This window comes from Hydra viridissima, unplaced genomic scaffold, assembly GCF_058129835.1.
Source record: "Hydra viridissima isolate aposymbiotic clone 2 unplaced genomic scaffold, HvirCarnegie_v1 scaffold_8, whole genome shotgun sequence".
NCBI lineage: Eukaryota > Metazoa > Cnidaria > Hydrozoa > Anthoathecata > Hydridae > Hydra > Hydra viridissima.
In genome coordinates this window covers 8126620-8142620 of record NW_028324307.1, presented here as the reverse complement: position 1 = coordinate 8142620, position 16001 = coordinate 8126620, and the positions used below count along the sequence as shown (strand labels likewise).

The window sequence follows — 16001 nt, the reverse complement described above, 5'->3', positions numbered from 1 at the left end:
CATTTTATACCCCATTCGCACCAAAAATAAAACTTGTTTTAATCGTGGTTATTTAAACTTGTGACGCATTTTTTCCGTTCACACTGCTTTTTAAAACCTTGTTTCAAAGAAAAGAGTTTAAAAAAGCGGTAGCTAAATAAAACACCGTTTTAAAAGCGAGTGTTATTAAAACTCGGTTTTTTTGGTGTGAATGGGGTATTAGTTAAATATCATCCACCCAATTAAACAAATACCCTTGGTATTCATTTTAAATAAATTAGGTTTTTCAAAAAGACTTTTCTTCACATTAGTTTACTTTACGTCATAAAAGTTACATAGTTTTGGCTTTTAAATGACGTGAAGTCAATCCGTGAAAGAATTATTTGTTTAAAACTAAAATATTTTTTTTAACGAGTGCACGTCACGTTGCTTTCCGCTATGAGAACAAATTCATTTATTAAGTTTTTTTTTTGAAGGTCCTTTCTTCAGAAAACATTTTGGTAAGACGCTTTAATTAATTTTAAACAATTTTGTGTTCTTAAGATTTTTAAATTTTTTAAAATTTATATTGTTCATATGTATATGAACCAAATAAATCAAAAAATTTATATATATATATATATATATATATATATATATATATATATATATATATATATATTTATTTATTTATACATACATACATACAAACATACATGCATACATACATACATACATACATACATACATACATACATACATACATACATACATACATACATACATACATACATACATACATACATACATACATACATACATACATACATACATACATACATACATACATACATACATACATACATACATACATACATACATACATACATACATACATACATACATACATACATACATACATACATACATACATACATACATACATACATACATACATACATACATACATACATACATACATACATACATACATACATACATACATACATACATACATACATACATACATACATACATACATTTCATACATACATGCATACATACATACATACATACATACATACATACATACATACATACATACATACATACATACATACATACATACATACATACATACATACATACATACATACATACATACATACATACATACATACATACATACATACATACATACATACATACATACATACATACATACATACATACATACATACATACATACATACATACATACATACATACATACATACATACATACATACATACATACATACATACATACATACATACATACATACATACATACATACATACATACATACATACATACATACATACATACATTTTGGCGCTTTATATTTTAGCGGACCGGCAAAATCAACACCTGTAACCTTAAACGGTTCGATATCTTCAGTTCTAAATCGTGGTAACATTGCTTTTGTTGGCGGTAACAGCGGTTTCACTCTATATCTCTTACATAAATTAACATTCACGAATGATCTTTTTTAAAATAACTCTCATGTTTGGTATCCAAAATCTTTCTCTTATGCAACCCATCTCCTACTCCCCCGTGTGGCGTTTTCGCGTGATGATGTTCGATAATTTATAGAGTTAGTTGGAATCTTTTTGTTACAAATATTGGATATTACCCAGAGACTTTTCCGTGACATCTCCAAAGCTGTTTTTTATCCTGTTTAAGTTTCAAATTGAACTTTATTGAAACATCGTCTAGTAGTTATTTGATATTCATTAACTTTGCTTCTATTATCTCTTCGGCTTTTAGCGGTCCTGTTATTTTTTCTTTATTACGACATTTGTAAATAAACCTTTTTATAAAGGATGATATTCTTATAATCTTCCAATACTTGTGTTTGCTCAACATTTCTTTAAATGCATGATGTCCCTTTATTTCTTCTGTTGCCATAACGACGTTTTCTTTCACAATAATTATTTCATATAATGCATACAGCGCTTCGATTATTTCCAGTTGAGTTGGCCATCTTTCTTTGTGTTTCAACCATATCGGTCCATTGAACCACAAGCTTGATAATTTCTCTGCACTCCCTCCTCTTGTTCCTAGATCACTTGGGTTTTCTTTTGTTGGGACATAAAGCCATTTTACTTCTCCATTTAATAAGATCTGTTGAACTCGGTTTCTAACAAACTGTGACCAACTGCCTCTTTCTTTCAACCAATAAAGTACCGCAGTACTGTCAAACAAATGATATACTTCAATAGTATTATACTTCTTTAATGTCTTCCTAAAATGATTCATCAACTTGCTTAAGGTGTGCACCGCTACCAGCTCCAGTCTTGGAATACTAAGATCCCTTGGTGCAATCCGTGCTTTCGCTACAAGTAGGTTGTTTGTTTTCGAATATTGATGACTCACTGCAACTAAGACGCATGCACATAGTGCTAATTTACTTGTATCTAAAAATTCATGGAGCTCCATTTCAATGATTCTTTTAGACACAAAAATTCATTTGGAATTTGTTGATCCCATCCGAGTTTTAATAAGCATAGTCGACTGTATAGTATTTTTCCAGTAATTAAAACAGGTGCACTAAATCCCAATACGTCAAAGACACTGTTGATAGCGGATAGCATTGTCCTTTTTGTTATCACTTCTTTATTTCCGATAGTGATGCATGCAGTAAAGTCAATCGATAGTTGATCCGTTTCTTTGTTCCAAGAAATCTCAAGTATTTTTTTGTTGATTTGGCCTCAGCGACGCTTTCCAATTTGCTTACGTTGCTATACCATTTGTACAGCTGGAAACCAGCTTCCATTAAGATTTGCGTTGATTCATTTGGAAACCTGATAAGTTCTTCTTCCGTTTCTCCACCTGCTTGTGAATCATTGACATAAGTATCTTCTTCCAGAGCAAGCACCGTTTTTGGATAAATGTCCTTGTATTTTGATATATGCTTTTTAATCGTGGCGCCGAGAATGTAAGGACTTGAACTTGAACCAAAAATCACCCTTGTAAATCGTAACTCCGTTAATTCCATTTTATTTAAGTCGTTATACCAAATTAATTGTTGTGTGTCTCTATCCATTTCGTGTATTCTAATTTGTAGAAACGCCTTCTTTACATCAGCTAAAACGCAGAGTTTATTCATCCGATTTCGTATGAGTATGTCAAATATTAAAGGTTGCAGCGATGGTCCCACTTCTAGACAGTCATTTAATGAAGGTGATTGAGCGTCTTTTCTTGCTGAACAATCATAAATACCATAGATTTCCCTAATTCCGAACAAAATCGTACCTAAAGTTGAATAACTTCGCTTGCTTTTTGAAACTCATATTAATTTTTTTAAACAAATAAACTGGAACCTAAACTGAATCGAACCATATTAAGCAACAAGTATATTTATTATAAAAGAATTGTTAATTTTTAAATTTAAAAAGAAAAGTTTTCGTTCGGAATTAGGAACATGTGTTCCAAATTGCGAACGTACATATCAAATCCCAAAAAATGGCATTCAATTTAAAAAAGTAAAGAATTTATACTAGCGTAGACCCTCTAGATAAGAATTAGGTAAAAAGATTTTTAAAATTTAAAATTACTTATATTTTAATGTAAGGGTATAACTTTGTGTTGGTGCAGAGTACGAATTATCTATTTATAAGATCCTGTCTTCCATTAATTTCTTGGAATCAGTTAAAAAAAACCTTCACAGTCACTGCCTGTTTCTGTCAGTTAACCAGAGGTCACTACTATAAAACTCATTCCGATTGGAATCCACGACCATTTCATCTGAAACCCGCTGAAATCAGCGGATTGTTACTATAAACATATTTTTTCGTAATTTCCGCTAATTTCAGCGTACAAACCCAATTAAAGTTTACGCGATCTTTGTGTAGCGGAAATCGTAAATCCGATAATTTGAGCTAGCTTTTTTTTTAACAGTTTCTTGTTTTGAAAACAAAAACAGAAATCAAACTCAATTTCTAACATTTCTTATTGTCAAAATTAGAATAATAAGTTCTACATTTCATTTTTCACAGTCCACCTCGACAACAGATAATCAACAATGGGTAAGAAATTTAAAATATGAATTTGGGCACGAATAAATTTCTTACTTTGTTCAGACCAAACTCTTTTTTCATATGAATTTCTCCACAAATATCAAACACCAAGGTTATCATTAAATATTATTTGCAAGAAAAGAGACTATTAAGGTTAGCGTCACTAATAATGAAAGAAACTGCTTTGCCAATTACAAATACTTTTATCTAGATTTCTTTATATTATAGTAGAACACACTGAATTTGAATGTAAAAACTCAGAATTTAATTCTAGAATAGTTGTACTATATTCTATAGAACTATTTGAGTCTAATGTCAAAAACAATTTCATCCAGTGGTATTAGCTTTTGACTCCACATACTACTTTTGTTAGAATCTGTCACCTTCTTTGTAGTCACTTGTTTGATGTTGTCCCAGAAGTCCTACATAGTTAAATAATACATTTTAAGTTTGTAACATTTTACAACATTGATTACATCCTATACTATGACATTGCATTATTGCAGTATTTTGCACCGTCTAGGAATCATTTACACCTTGGGCAATAGGTCACTTTTACTACATTAAAATATTGTCAGGTAACTAAAACTGATGCCTGGCAATTTTTATTTTAGTAAAAATGACACAAATTTTCCAACATACAAAATGTGTAAATGGCATCTAAGGGTCAACATAGACAGGTGATACTAAAGCAATACTTTTTATAAAGTAAAATTATAAAGGATATGATAACCACTGACTTTCACTAAATAATTAAAAAGAGAATTAAACTTTTCAGGAGACAACAAATAAAGTTTTTGATTGGTCAGAGCAGCCTTGATTATTACTTTAATTTCTCCTAAAAAAAAATTTTAAATAAATGGAATTGAATTGTTCAATTTTAGTTTGCTAGTACAACTTTTAGGATATTTTTTTATGCTTTTTAAAGGTATTTATTGTTTTTTATAGTGTAGTAGAAGTGGCGAAGGCTTCCTTTTAAGGGCTTATGATAAGTTGCATTTAGGACCAATACATTTTGTCTGGTCAAAATGGATCCTGCTTCTAACAAACCAAACTAACATCTAATGTGAATTAAACTTGGTAATCTAATTTTAAACTAGGTTTAGAATACTTTTGGAAATGTAAGAAATTATTACATGTCTTAGGTAGTAGATGTTTGGAATAGGGAGTCCATTTCCAACTGCTTTAGAATAGATAGCCTCAGATGCCCAGGTTTTTTTCAAGATTGGTAACCTTTGGTGTTTTTGAGCCATCTGTGACTTTTCACCAAATCTTCTCATTAAAACATCTTTGAATTGTTTAATCCAGTCTGCCAAATTTTTGTGACAAACTCAATGACACTCGAGCTATGTAGGCATCTTTTTTCTGTCCCCTTGGATAAAAAACATTAAAGCACATTAAATGTAATGAACTAAGTGTAAGAATAGTATTATGTATAGGGTCAACACAAACAGGCAACAATAACAATAAAGAATAACTTTGATGTAATGTGATGAAAATTATTTAACATGACATAATAATTTCACTACTTTAAAATTACTATTTAACTGTGGCTGTGTGCATGTCTTTGTTATGTCTTAGAAAAAATTTTTTTTTTAATTAGAAGTTCTATGACATAATTATTGCCTTTGTGGTATGCCTATAACATAGGAATATTACAGTGAAAAAATTACTTATAACTATTTAATGGTTTTAATCGTTTAATAAAACATTGATTAGCTGGCCTTGTAAATTGATAAAGAAAGTCTTAAAACTCCTAAATTATATGAACGTAGGACTGTGCTAGCTAGTTACACAGAATGATTCATAACTGGAAATAACTGTAATGTTTATTTAAGATAAGGATATTGGGTTTACATTTCTTTTGTGAAATTTGTTTTTCTTGCGGCATTTAGTTGAAAATTTGCACAACTGTCCATAATATAAACAAAACAAAATGTAAAAAAACAATGGATTAACTAGATAATATCTTTTTGTTTTTCATGAATCCGCTAACATTTTCGTCGGAAAGTTTTTACGATACGAAAAAAAATGTTTTTAGTAAGAGGCAATTAGGGATTATCGGGTTTACGCCAATTTTGTCGAACCGAAGAAATTCATCGCTCAAGTGAACTAAGGCGGGAAACCAGGATTTTTTCAACAAAAACTGTACTTATGCTATAGTTGATATTTTGTTTAAAAGTTAAACAAAATGCCACATATTTGGTACCGTTGGAAAGATCTTTTGATGAATTTCTTGATGAAATTAAAATATATATTTTATAGTAACCTATGAGATAGGATAGGCGCTAGAAAGTAGCCAATATTTACTACAAAACCTGTCCGCGCACAGAGATTAGCGCTCGTTTTCGGCTAAATTTTGCTTCAGAATATCCGTTGAGCTTTGAGCCATACAATTACATCGTGACAAAGTCTTTTAAATTAACATAGAGCTCGAAAATTAAATAAAAACCATCTTTTTTTTGTGTTACAATAATAAAACTTTGTTTTTTATAGAACAAAAACAAAAGTGATACCGTTTGTCACGTACTTTTTGTGCACAGTTTTCAGTCATGTTCACTAAAAAGTAATAAAAATTTATAAATAAATTATGGTTCGGTTGCGCCAAAGATAAATGTAATAAAAATGAGTCTCGGTTGTATTTTACTCGGTTATATTTCCTCAATATTCTCGGCTGTAGTTTTCGGTAAATTTATTATATAAATTATCTTACACGTCATTCGCAACAGAACTGTTTTTTAAAAATTGCTTATATATACAAAAGAAATTATTGACGCCAAATACGGTTTGCATAAGTTATAAAGTTCTCGGTAGCGAAGCTTACCGCGGTATGCATAAGTTATTAACGAAACAACCGATCGAATTTAACTAAAGCTTTCGGCTTTTTTTTTAGAAAAAAACTGGTTTCCCGCCTTAATACACTTGAGCGGGTTTACAATTTTTTAAGTTCCGATCGGAATGAGTTTTATAATAGTGACCCCAGAAGAAACCTCAGTTATTAGTATCAGGATGGTTGCAGCCTCAGCGAATGCTTCCCCATTAATCAAATAGGAAGCTTTTTTTTATTAACAAACGATAAGATAAACAAGACGTTTAGAAATTCAATAAAAAGGTTAAAAGCGTTTATAAGTTAATGTCGTTAAAATACTATTGTTAAATATTGCTGTTAATTACTTGCGAGTAAAAACGCCAGCTTTTGCAAAAAAAAAGGTGCATTCCAAAATCTTTTCAGAATTTGGGAAACGTTTTAATTATGCAGAAAAGTACTTTTTTTAAGATATCTTACGAAGTATTGCTAACTTTTGACTTTTTTTTTAGATAAATAATCACCATTAAATTTTTTAAGTCGGTTTTATATTTTTGGTTTTTCATGGTTTTAAAAAGTGTTTTCCTTGCAATTAAAAAATTTAATGTTATAAATATACATTTTGAAAATATTTTTTTTATATTCTTATTACCCTAGTCTTCCAATTTATTAATCAGTTTTCCTTTTAAAAATCCCACAAAATAAAAGATGTAATAATAAGTGAACTAAAGCTGTTCGGAATTAGGGACTGTTCGGAATTAGGGAAATCTACGGTAATTCTCATTTTCGTTGACTTGGCATTTTCTTTATTTATCACTTGACGAGGAACGTAGCGTGAGGGCAGGGTTTTGTCAGATGACTTTTTTTTTATATATATATATTGTGAGGGCGGCGGATTTTTATTAATTAATTTTATTTTATTTTTTTAAATTTATGTTAAAGATGATGATTATTAAATGTGACTGTGGTGGTTCTATGTAAGAGTAATGGTAGCGCAAATATAGAGAGTGATAGAATGTGAGGTAGGACTGTCAGTGTGTAACGCAGATGTGGTAAAAGCGCGATAGGAGCTTCAGACTTTTTAATAAAAATTGTTTACTCGAATAAAGCAATAATAAAAATATTTATAATGATAATATTGCCTTACTTAAAATGAAAGCAAAAGTAAAAAATACTTACGACTGATTTTTCTTTTCTTACTTATTTTTCCTAATCAATATTCTCAATTATTTGTCATCAATATATATATTCTCTTAATATTAACTCATACAAATAACAATACATTAATAATTATAACAACGCAAATTGAAAGTTACTCAAATACATTTCCTTACCAAATCCTTCTCATAAGTTCCTCTTTAACTTGTTCATAAATTCTTTTCATTAAATTCTCTTTAAATCTTCAAAAACCCTTTTCTCATAAAATCGTCTTTTAAAATCTCTTAAAATTCTTTTAAATTCTTTTCTCATATTATCTCTTAAAATCTCTTAAAACTTTTTCTTTCTCTTAAAATTCTTTTTTTTTTATAATCTTTCATAACTCTTTCTTAATACTTCTTCAAAAACTCTCTTTAAAACATTTCATCAAAATTTTCCGAAAACATCTCTCTAACGAGAGGTCTCAAGAAAATCTACTAAAAAATCTCCCCCAAAAGAAAACGTAAAAATCTCTAAAAGATTTTCTCAACCGTTCCTTTTCTATCTGTCCGCAGGTGTTATTTTGAATTCTCGTCCAGACAATAGATTTCTCTTTCTTCAAGTTCGTTCAGTACTTAAGTTTCAACTTCTGAGTCATGGTATTCTTTAAAACAAGTTTTACTAGTTTTCTTTTTATTAGTCTTTATATCAGAGTGGCTACAGAACTTTCTAGAACTTTACTAATTAAAATCATATCATTGTGTTTCAAGTCGTGTTTGCGAAACAGTTTTAATCATTTATGGTGTGACTTATTCATTTTTCATGTTATTAGACATGTGTGTTCACCTGGTGTTTTTTTTTGGTTGACTTACTCTTTTCCTCGTTCGAATGTAGCGTGTTTGAGTCGGGTAAAACTTAAAGATAATGTTTACAATTTTCTTCATCTTCCCTCCTCACAATATATATTTTTTTGGTGTTTTATTTTAGTGTGATGATTTAAAGAGAGTTGTAGAAGTGATGGTAGTGTGACGCAAAGTAGTGACGCTGGTAGTTGGACAGAGGTAGTGTGGGGACAGTGATGTAAGTGTGGAACAGAGGTAGTGTGGGAGTAGCGCAAATATAGCATGAGATGTAGGTTTGTCTGTGTAACGCAGATAGTGTAGACGCGCGGTTGGAGCATCAGGCTTTTCAATAATAACAAATGTAACATATATAGTAAAGTAATCTTAATATTATCTTGATGCAAATAAAATACTTGCAATAAATATTTCCATCAGTTCTTCTCTAAAATCTCTTAAAAATCTATAAATACAATCTCTTAAAATTATTTACTCTTGAAATCCTTTTAAAACTCTTAACATTCTTTTCTCATACTACCTTCTTTTCTGCATTGGTACATTCGACCTTAATGCAAAATTCCGGTATCGTTGTTGATTCTAGCGTAATGTTATATAATTCCACACGCTTGTCCACCGTTCCATAGAGCTGTCCGATGCTTTTATATTCCTTTCGTGTAGGTTTCAGCTTTAGTTTTGTTATCAAGTTTGTACATATATAGGAACATCCAGCACCCGTATCCAACATTATCCTTGCTTTTTCACCGTTTACTTTTGCAATCACGGCCGGGTGAATAGTTTTACTCATAATAAGCACCGCTCCCATGGTTTCTTTTTTACTTTCAATTTTACCGTCCATCGTTACATTCCCACTTTGACAAATGGAGGTGTGATGTTTTTTATTACACTTTCTGCATCCTCTTGATTTACAATTTGCCGCCAAGTGTCCGTAACCAATAAAGTTGTAACATAATCTTTTACTTATAAATATCCCTGCGTCTTGCGGCAGTCGCAATTGTTAAATGTTTTTCACGGTTTTTATTAAAGGTTTTGGTTCACAGCAACTTTGGCTCTTACTTAACAAAGTATAAGACTGTTCTTGGGCTTTTAGATCAGCAGCGTGTCTCATAAAAGCAATATGTTTATTTTAGCAATGTGTTAAAAATGTTAGCAAAATGTATACTTTTAAACATATGCGTAAAAATTTGTCTCTGAAAAAACATTTAACCATCTCTTTAACTCCAACAACATTTTGAAACTAAATTTAGCTTAATTAAAACTGTGAGCACATTAATACAATATAATTGGAATATTGACTACATAAAAAGTTTTCTGTCAATTCACGCAATGTGTCGTAACAATAAAAACGTTTTATTTATACTTAATTCGAGTTAAAGCCTGTTTACAGGTATAAAAATTCAAAACATATCTGTATACTCTCATAACTTTTTCAGTTGTAAGCGCTTTAGCCTTTAACTCATTTTTATAATGGGTGGTGATGTGCTAACTGCCGGGCAGGTACTGAGAAAGCGTCAACGATATTTGAAATGGGCTACGGTCATGCTGAAGATTTTTGTTTTGACTCTTGATTCCTCAAATTTAACCGGCAAAAAACAACCGGCACTACCAAAGAATGGCAGCAATGTAGATACAAGTTCATTGAGCTTAAATAAAAAAATTGGGTTTACATTTTTAAACATTCGTGATATAACTCTTCATACAGTGATAAAAAGGTTTTGGGCGCTACTGCAGTTTCTCCCCCCCCCCCCCTTTTTTTTATTTTTGATTATGATAGAGAATTTTATGCTGATTCAGAAAAATATAAAAACATGGACCTGAAAATTAACGGAAAGTGCTCTATTTCGAAGTCAAAGTTGAAAAAAATCCCACTAAAAACCCTTATATTCGCCATTTTGAGAATATTAAGTTAATGATTTTTTAGCTGACAAAAGCAATACATTTATAGCATGGTTTTTACATTAAAAAAAGTCGTTAAAGTATGTTTATCTCGCGCAATTTTCGTGGCAATGAAAATAGCCGTTTTTTGATTTATTAGAGAATAAACTATATTGCAAGTAATGTACTTTTGTAATGAATTTTAAAAAAGAATTCAGCAGTTTTGTTTTCTAAAAGAAGAACTTTTGAAACTTAGTTCATAGTTGTTTTATCACATGTAAAATTAAGAAAATGTCATCTTTAAACCGTTTTTTTAAATAAAAAAAACCAGCGTACAATACAATAATAATTATTCATCAGTTTGTCTACATTCCCACACTCTACGTTCAACTTTTATTTGAAATCTTCCATTAATTTCATTTCGTTTATTACACTTTCGTTATAACACTTTAAAATAGTAATGCGAAGGCTGATGGAAACCAGGTCTTTTTATTGCGCAATGTAACGGTAATTAACTTTCGTTAAAAATGAAAGCGTTTTGAAAAAAAATGGCGAATATTAGGGTTTTTAGTGGGATTTTTTTCAACTTTGACTTCGAAATAGAGCACTTTCCGTTGATTTTCAGGTCCATGTTTTTATATTTTTCTGAATCAGCATAAAATTCTCTATCATAATCAAAAATAAAAAAAAGGGGGGGGGGGAGAAACTGCAGTAGCGCCAAGGTTTTGTGTAATTATTTTTTTTAATAAAGTGTGACGTGCTTAAAGTAAATTGTTAGTTTTTTCTTACTTTATCTTCAATTGAGAATCCCAAAACTTATTTTTTCGTATTGTAAAATACTTATTAAAAATAAAGTGAATGTCTAAAACTGTCCACAAAACAACTATCAATTTACGTTTTAAAAGTTACTATTTAGATACCGAATATTTGGACAACGCGATCCCTAGTACGTAATCGATCTCCTGATAAATGTACTTCGAGTTATAATTACCTTCAACATTTGGTATATTAATGTTGAGTTTTGGCAATAGGGAGTTCTTAACTAATTCATGGTTACATAAAATGCAACAACACAAAATAACTTTAGATGGAAAAGCTGGGCAGAAACGAAGTGTTCCACTAGTACCATTAAGGCATTTAAACCTGCTCTTTAAAAACTTGCTAGTCTTGGATCAAAAGTTCTATCTGTTGTCGAGGAAATTGGTACAACTCAATTAATTTAAAATCGAGTTTTCCAATGAGTTGTATTGATCTCGGAAAGGTCTCTGCCGATGAAACGATCTGTAGTCGACGGTCTCCACCATTTCATCAAATTCAACCAAAAATACATGCGTCATAATGAAATAAAAATTTTATGCTGTAACAGATGAGTGATAAACCAAATTCAAAATAGCTGTTGCTTGCTTAATGTTGTTAATCTGATGTTGAAATTCCACAATAATTGCCACATTTTCTAATTTTGTCAAAAATCTTAACTATTTATAAGACAAAATTTGTTTAACCACATTGCTATTTTTGTTTAACAATGTGTCTAATCTCTAACGATATGGATAATACTATATGAATTTTATGAGATAAAAACAGTTGTCCAAATGTTAACTTGCACAGCAATGTCGTTAAAATAATCATATTGCTTTTATGAGATACCCTACAGATTTTCTCAAAATCTTAAAATAAAAAAAAAATGAGTTTGAATAAACTGGTTAGTCAATTAATTTCTTTTTTTATCGTTTGCAATTTTATCTATCAGTTGCAATTTTTTGCAACCTTTTATGGAAAAACAGAAATTCATCAAAGTTTAAGAAGAGAAAAGCAAAGAAAGTGATTTAAAACTTTACGCGTCAATTTGTTTACAACATTTTCCCATATATTTTTTTTATATGCAAACGATGATGACCTAAAGATATATTAATTGTTGAGAAATATTTTTCTGTTATACAAAAAAAACAATCCTAAATGTGATTACTTTTCAGTTTTAAAAAAGATTAAACTCACAGTTTTTTATGCACCTAATTTTTTCTAGTGCATCTAAATGCTTAATGAACAAAATATTTTTAAGTACATATGTATGCTTTCAAAACCGTTTGCTTTATTTTTATTATCACTGAGTTTTAATCAGAATTTCACAACGCTTGATCAAGGTTAAAATCTTTGATTAGGTGTTTGTTATGGTCCATTCTAGAACTTTCTAGATACAACAGAAAATTCGAGAATTTTCTGTTGAATAGAACCCTCTAGATATAATAACGTTCCAGAATGTTCTGTATCTTTCGAGGAACTTTCTATTTTACTATAAATATTAGGTTTGTGATATTATTTGTATTGTATTGGTATTCTTGAACCAAAAATAAAAGCTTTACTGAAATCGAACTTTTCTTTGGATCTGTCAAGAAATATAACTATTACAGCGTTCTTGTTCTCTATAAGCAAGATTATATATTATGACAGATGACAAATTTCCACGTCTATCTTTTAAAAATCTTTTCATATGTATTTCACCACAAATCATCCACTTTCATGCGAAAACTAAACATTAATGTAATCTTATTTTAACAAATACCGTACTTTCTTGTGGGGATTTCTGGCTCCCAATCAGCACAAATCAAGGTAAAATCTATATTGTAGCATTAAGTACATAACAATTACTATGACAGTAATCTATTATATTAAAATAAAACTTTTTGAAATTTTGTTTCTTAAGGTCAGTAATGGTTAAAGAAAAGATCAACTGGGAACCTGAGTGTAAGATATTTGTTTTCCATGAAGAGATTAAAGGAAAACCTAGAATGCACACCAAACGCTTAGAGCTTAAGGATTGGATAAAAATTGATAATAGTTACATCAACCAGCAACGGCTGAAAAAAACTATCCTAGAAAAGAATCGTGACAAAATATTTGTGAGCAACTCTACAAGTTCCACCGAAGAATGTAAATGGGAACTTTTTCAATTACTGGTTGATTATTTACCCAAACGATTTCCGGATATATTTGAAAAAAGACCTGGCTGTATAATCAATAAAGTTTTTGATGAAGAAGTATCAACCGCACAGCATGGGGACGAAGATCTTCTTATTCGAATTTCGAGCCTGACCCAAGAAGATTGGGTAATACTAGAGTGGAGCGATGTCCATCAAGGATATATTTTAACTGCTGACGTTGTTTTTTTCCCAATGCGATGGTCGTTACAAGCAAAGTTCAATAAAGTTTTGGGAGAAATCCATATACCAGTTGCCCAGTTCACTAACCATTTTGCTTTAAAAGCCTACAGTATTTTGAAAAGTCTAAAACCCGAAGCACCAATATGGCGAGCAAACTGGAGTATTTTTAACGATTTAGAAAGTCCACTTGATCTGTATTCACCAACAGGTCACAGTGAGCGTAACGAAATTAATACTTCTACTGTTTATCAAGGCGAGAAAACGGGACGCGACTTAATTTTTAGAGTTGAATACCAAACGCTTAGAAAATTGCCGAAAACTCAGTGCATCGTTTTTAGCATTAGATCTTATCAACGTTATTTGGAAGATTTCAAGCAGTTTCCGGCAAACGATGCAGAAGGGTTGATCAAGGCAATCGAGAACCTTGAGGAGGACGAAAAAAATTACAAAGGAGCAGCATTTTGGACCGAAGCTGCAATAAAATACCTACGTAATGATGTTCTAAAAGAAAAAATAGAGAAAAAAGTAAGAATTCTGAAACCTGTAACAGCTTCCATTATTGTTGCTGTTTCTGCTTTCGTTTTCATTTTCGTAAAAAGTTTTTTTAAAACTGAAATTTGAAAAAAAAAACTTATGAATTTGTAAATAAAAAGTCAAATATATTCTTATCAAAAACAACAACAAAAAGTCAAGTGTATTAATCTGATGGTTTTCTATTATTTTTGTTATTTTAGGGCGATGAATTAAAGTTTTTTGAAATGAAATTCTAGCGTATTCGTTTAAGTCTTTTTTTTCAATTTTATCTGAGCTTTGCACGAGTTTAATTTTCCAAAAAGCTCTTTAGTTTATTCTCTATTTGATGGATTGTAAATGTAAATCTTTAGTTGATTATTTTTATTTGAAATGTTATGAATTTGATTTAAGCAATAGCAACTTTGTAGCTTATCTGGAATTCAATAAAAAGAAAACTTGAAAAAGATGAGTCTATCAATAATGAATTATTATATTCATATTCAAATGGTTTAAATTGTAAACAACAAGTCACTTTTAAAGATAAGATTGCATTAAGAATCCATTTACATTGTGATGAATTCAAAGTGTGTAATCCAATTGGAGCTCACCGTTCAGTACATAAACTCTGTGCATTTTTATTTCTTCTGTACATTTTTAATTCTTCTTGGGCAAAATTGAAGAACAATATATTTCACAACCTCAGAATATAAATTTATGTATTCTTGTAAAAGAAAAGTTTATCGAGAAATATAAAATATATAAGCAAATTTTAAGACCTTTAATTCAGGATTTGCTGACGTTGCAGAATGAGGGTATTTTAGTTACAGTTGATAATATGATGGTTCGATTGTTTGGTGGGGTTGTAACTGTATCTGTTGATAATCTTTCCTCCCATGCACCAGCTGGTTTTCAACGTGTTTTTAATTCTGGTCGTTTTTGTCGTCAGTGCATAACTTCTTATGTTGACAAAAATAAAATTTTGGCTGAATGTGATACAACAAATCATCAAATTTGTTGATGAAGTGAAAATCAAACAATGATATTTGTAATGTAGTGTTATCTTAATAATTACTATTAATAGCTAAAAATCATAAAAAAATAACTAACAAATAGATAAAAATAGGTTAATTAAGAATCTTAGATAAATAATGATAATAAAAATAATGTTAATAAGATAACAAACATTCATAAAATCCTAATTATTTTAAACTTGCCAGGTGACTTACAGTAGGAATAGTGTAACTTTAACGTTGAATTTGTTACAATTAAATAAAAATCATTTTAACAATTAAATCAATATATAAAATAGTTGGGCCCTTTATATTGTGACACTCAAAATTACTCTCTCTCTCTCTCTCTCTCTCTCTCTCTCTCTCTATATATATATATATATATATATATATATATATATATATATATATATATATATATATATATATATATATATATATATATATATATATATATATATATATATATATATATATATATATACCCAGCAAACATTAGGCAGGCGGACCGACAACGGACCACTGTCAGCACTTATGCCGTGCCGACGTCGGCCGCCCGCTGCGTTGCCGCGTAGGCTTACACATCGTATTTACATCGGTCCGTTAGCGGAAAGCTGCAGGCGGT

The 16001-nt window shown here is 30.3% G+C and overlaps 1 protein-coding gene across 3 annotated transcripts; it reads left to right on the top strand.

The window, feature by feature from the left end:
- The first annotated feature begins 364 nt into the window (after positions 1-364).
- On the top strand, positions 365-14822 carry LOC145187115 (uncharacterized). 3 transcript variants are annotated; one of them, XM_090094995.1, is made up of 3 exons: positions 8875-9043; positions 13397-14378; positions 14588-14822. In XM_090094995.1, coding segments are annotated over exons 1-3 (1020 nt in total). In that variant the 5' UTR covers positions 8875-9041; the 3' UTR covers positions 14624-14822. The 3 variants fall into 3 exon arrangements, with proteins under 3 accessions (XP_089951120.1, XP_089951121.1, XP_089951119.1); XM_090094994.1 differs by lacking the exon at positions 8875-9043 and adding an exon at positions 365-479 and having other exon boundaries at positions 13397-14822; XM_090094993.1 differs by having other exon boundaries at positions 13397-14822.
- The last annotated feature ends 1179 nt before the right edge of the window (positions 14823-16001 follow it).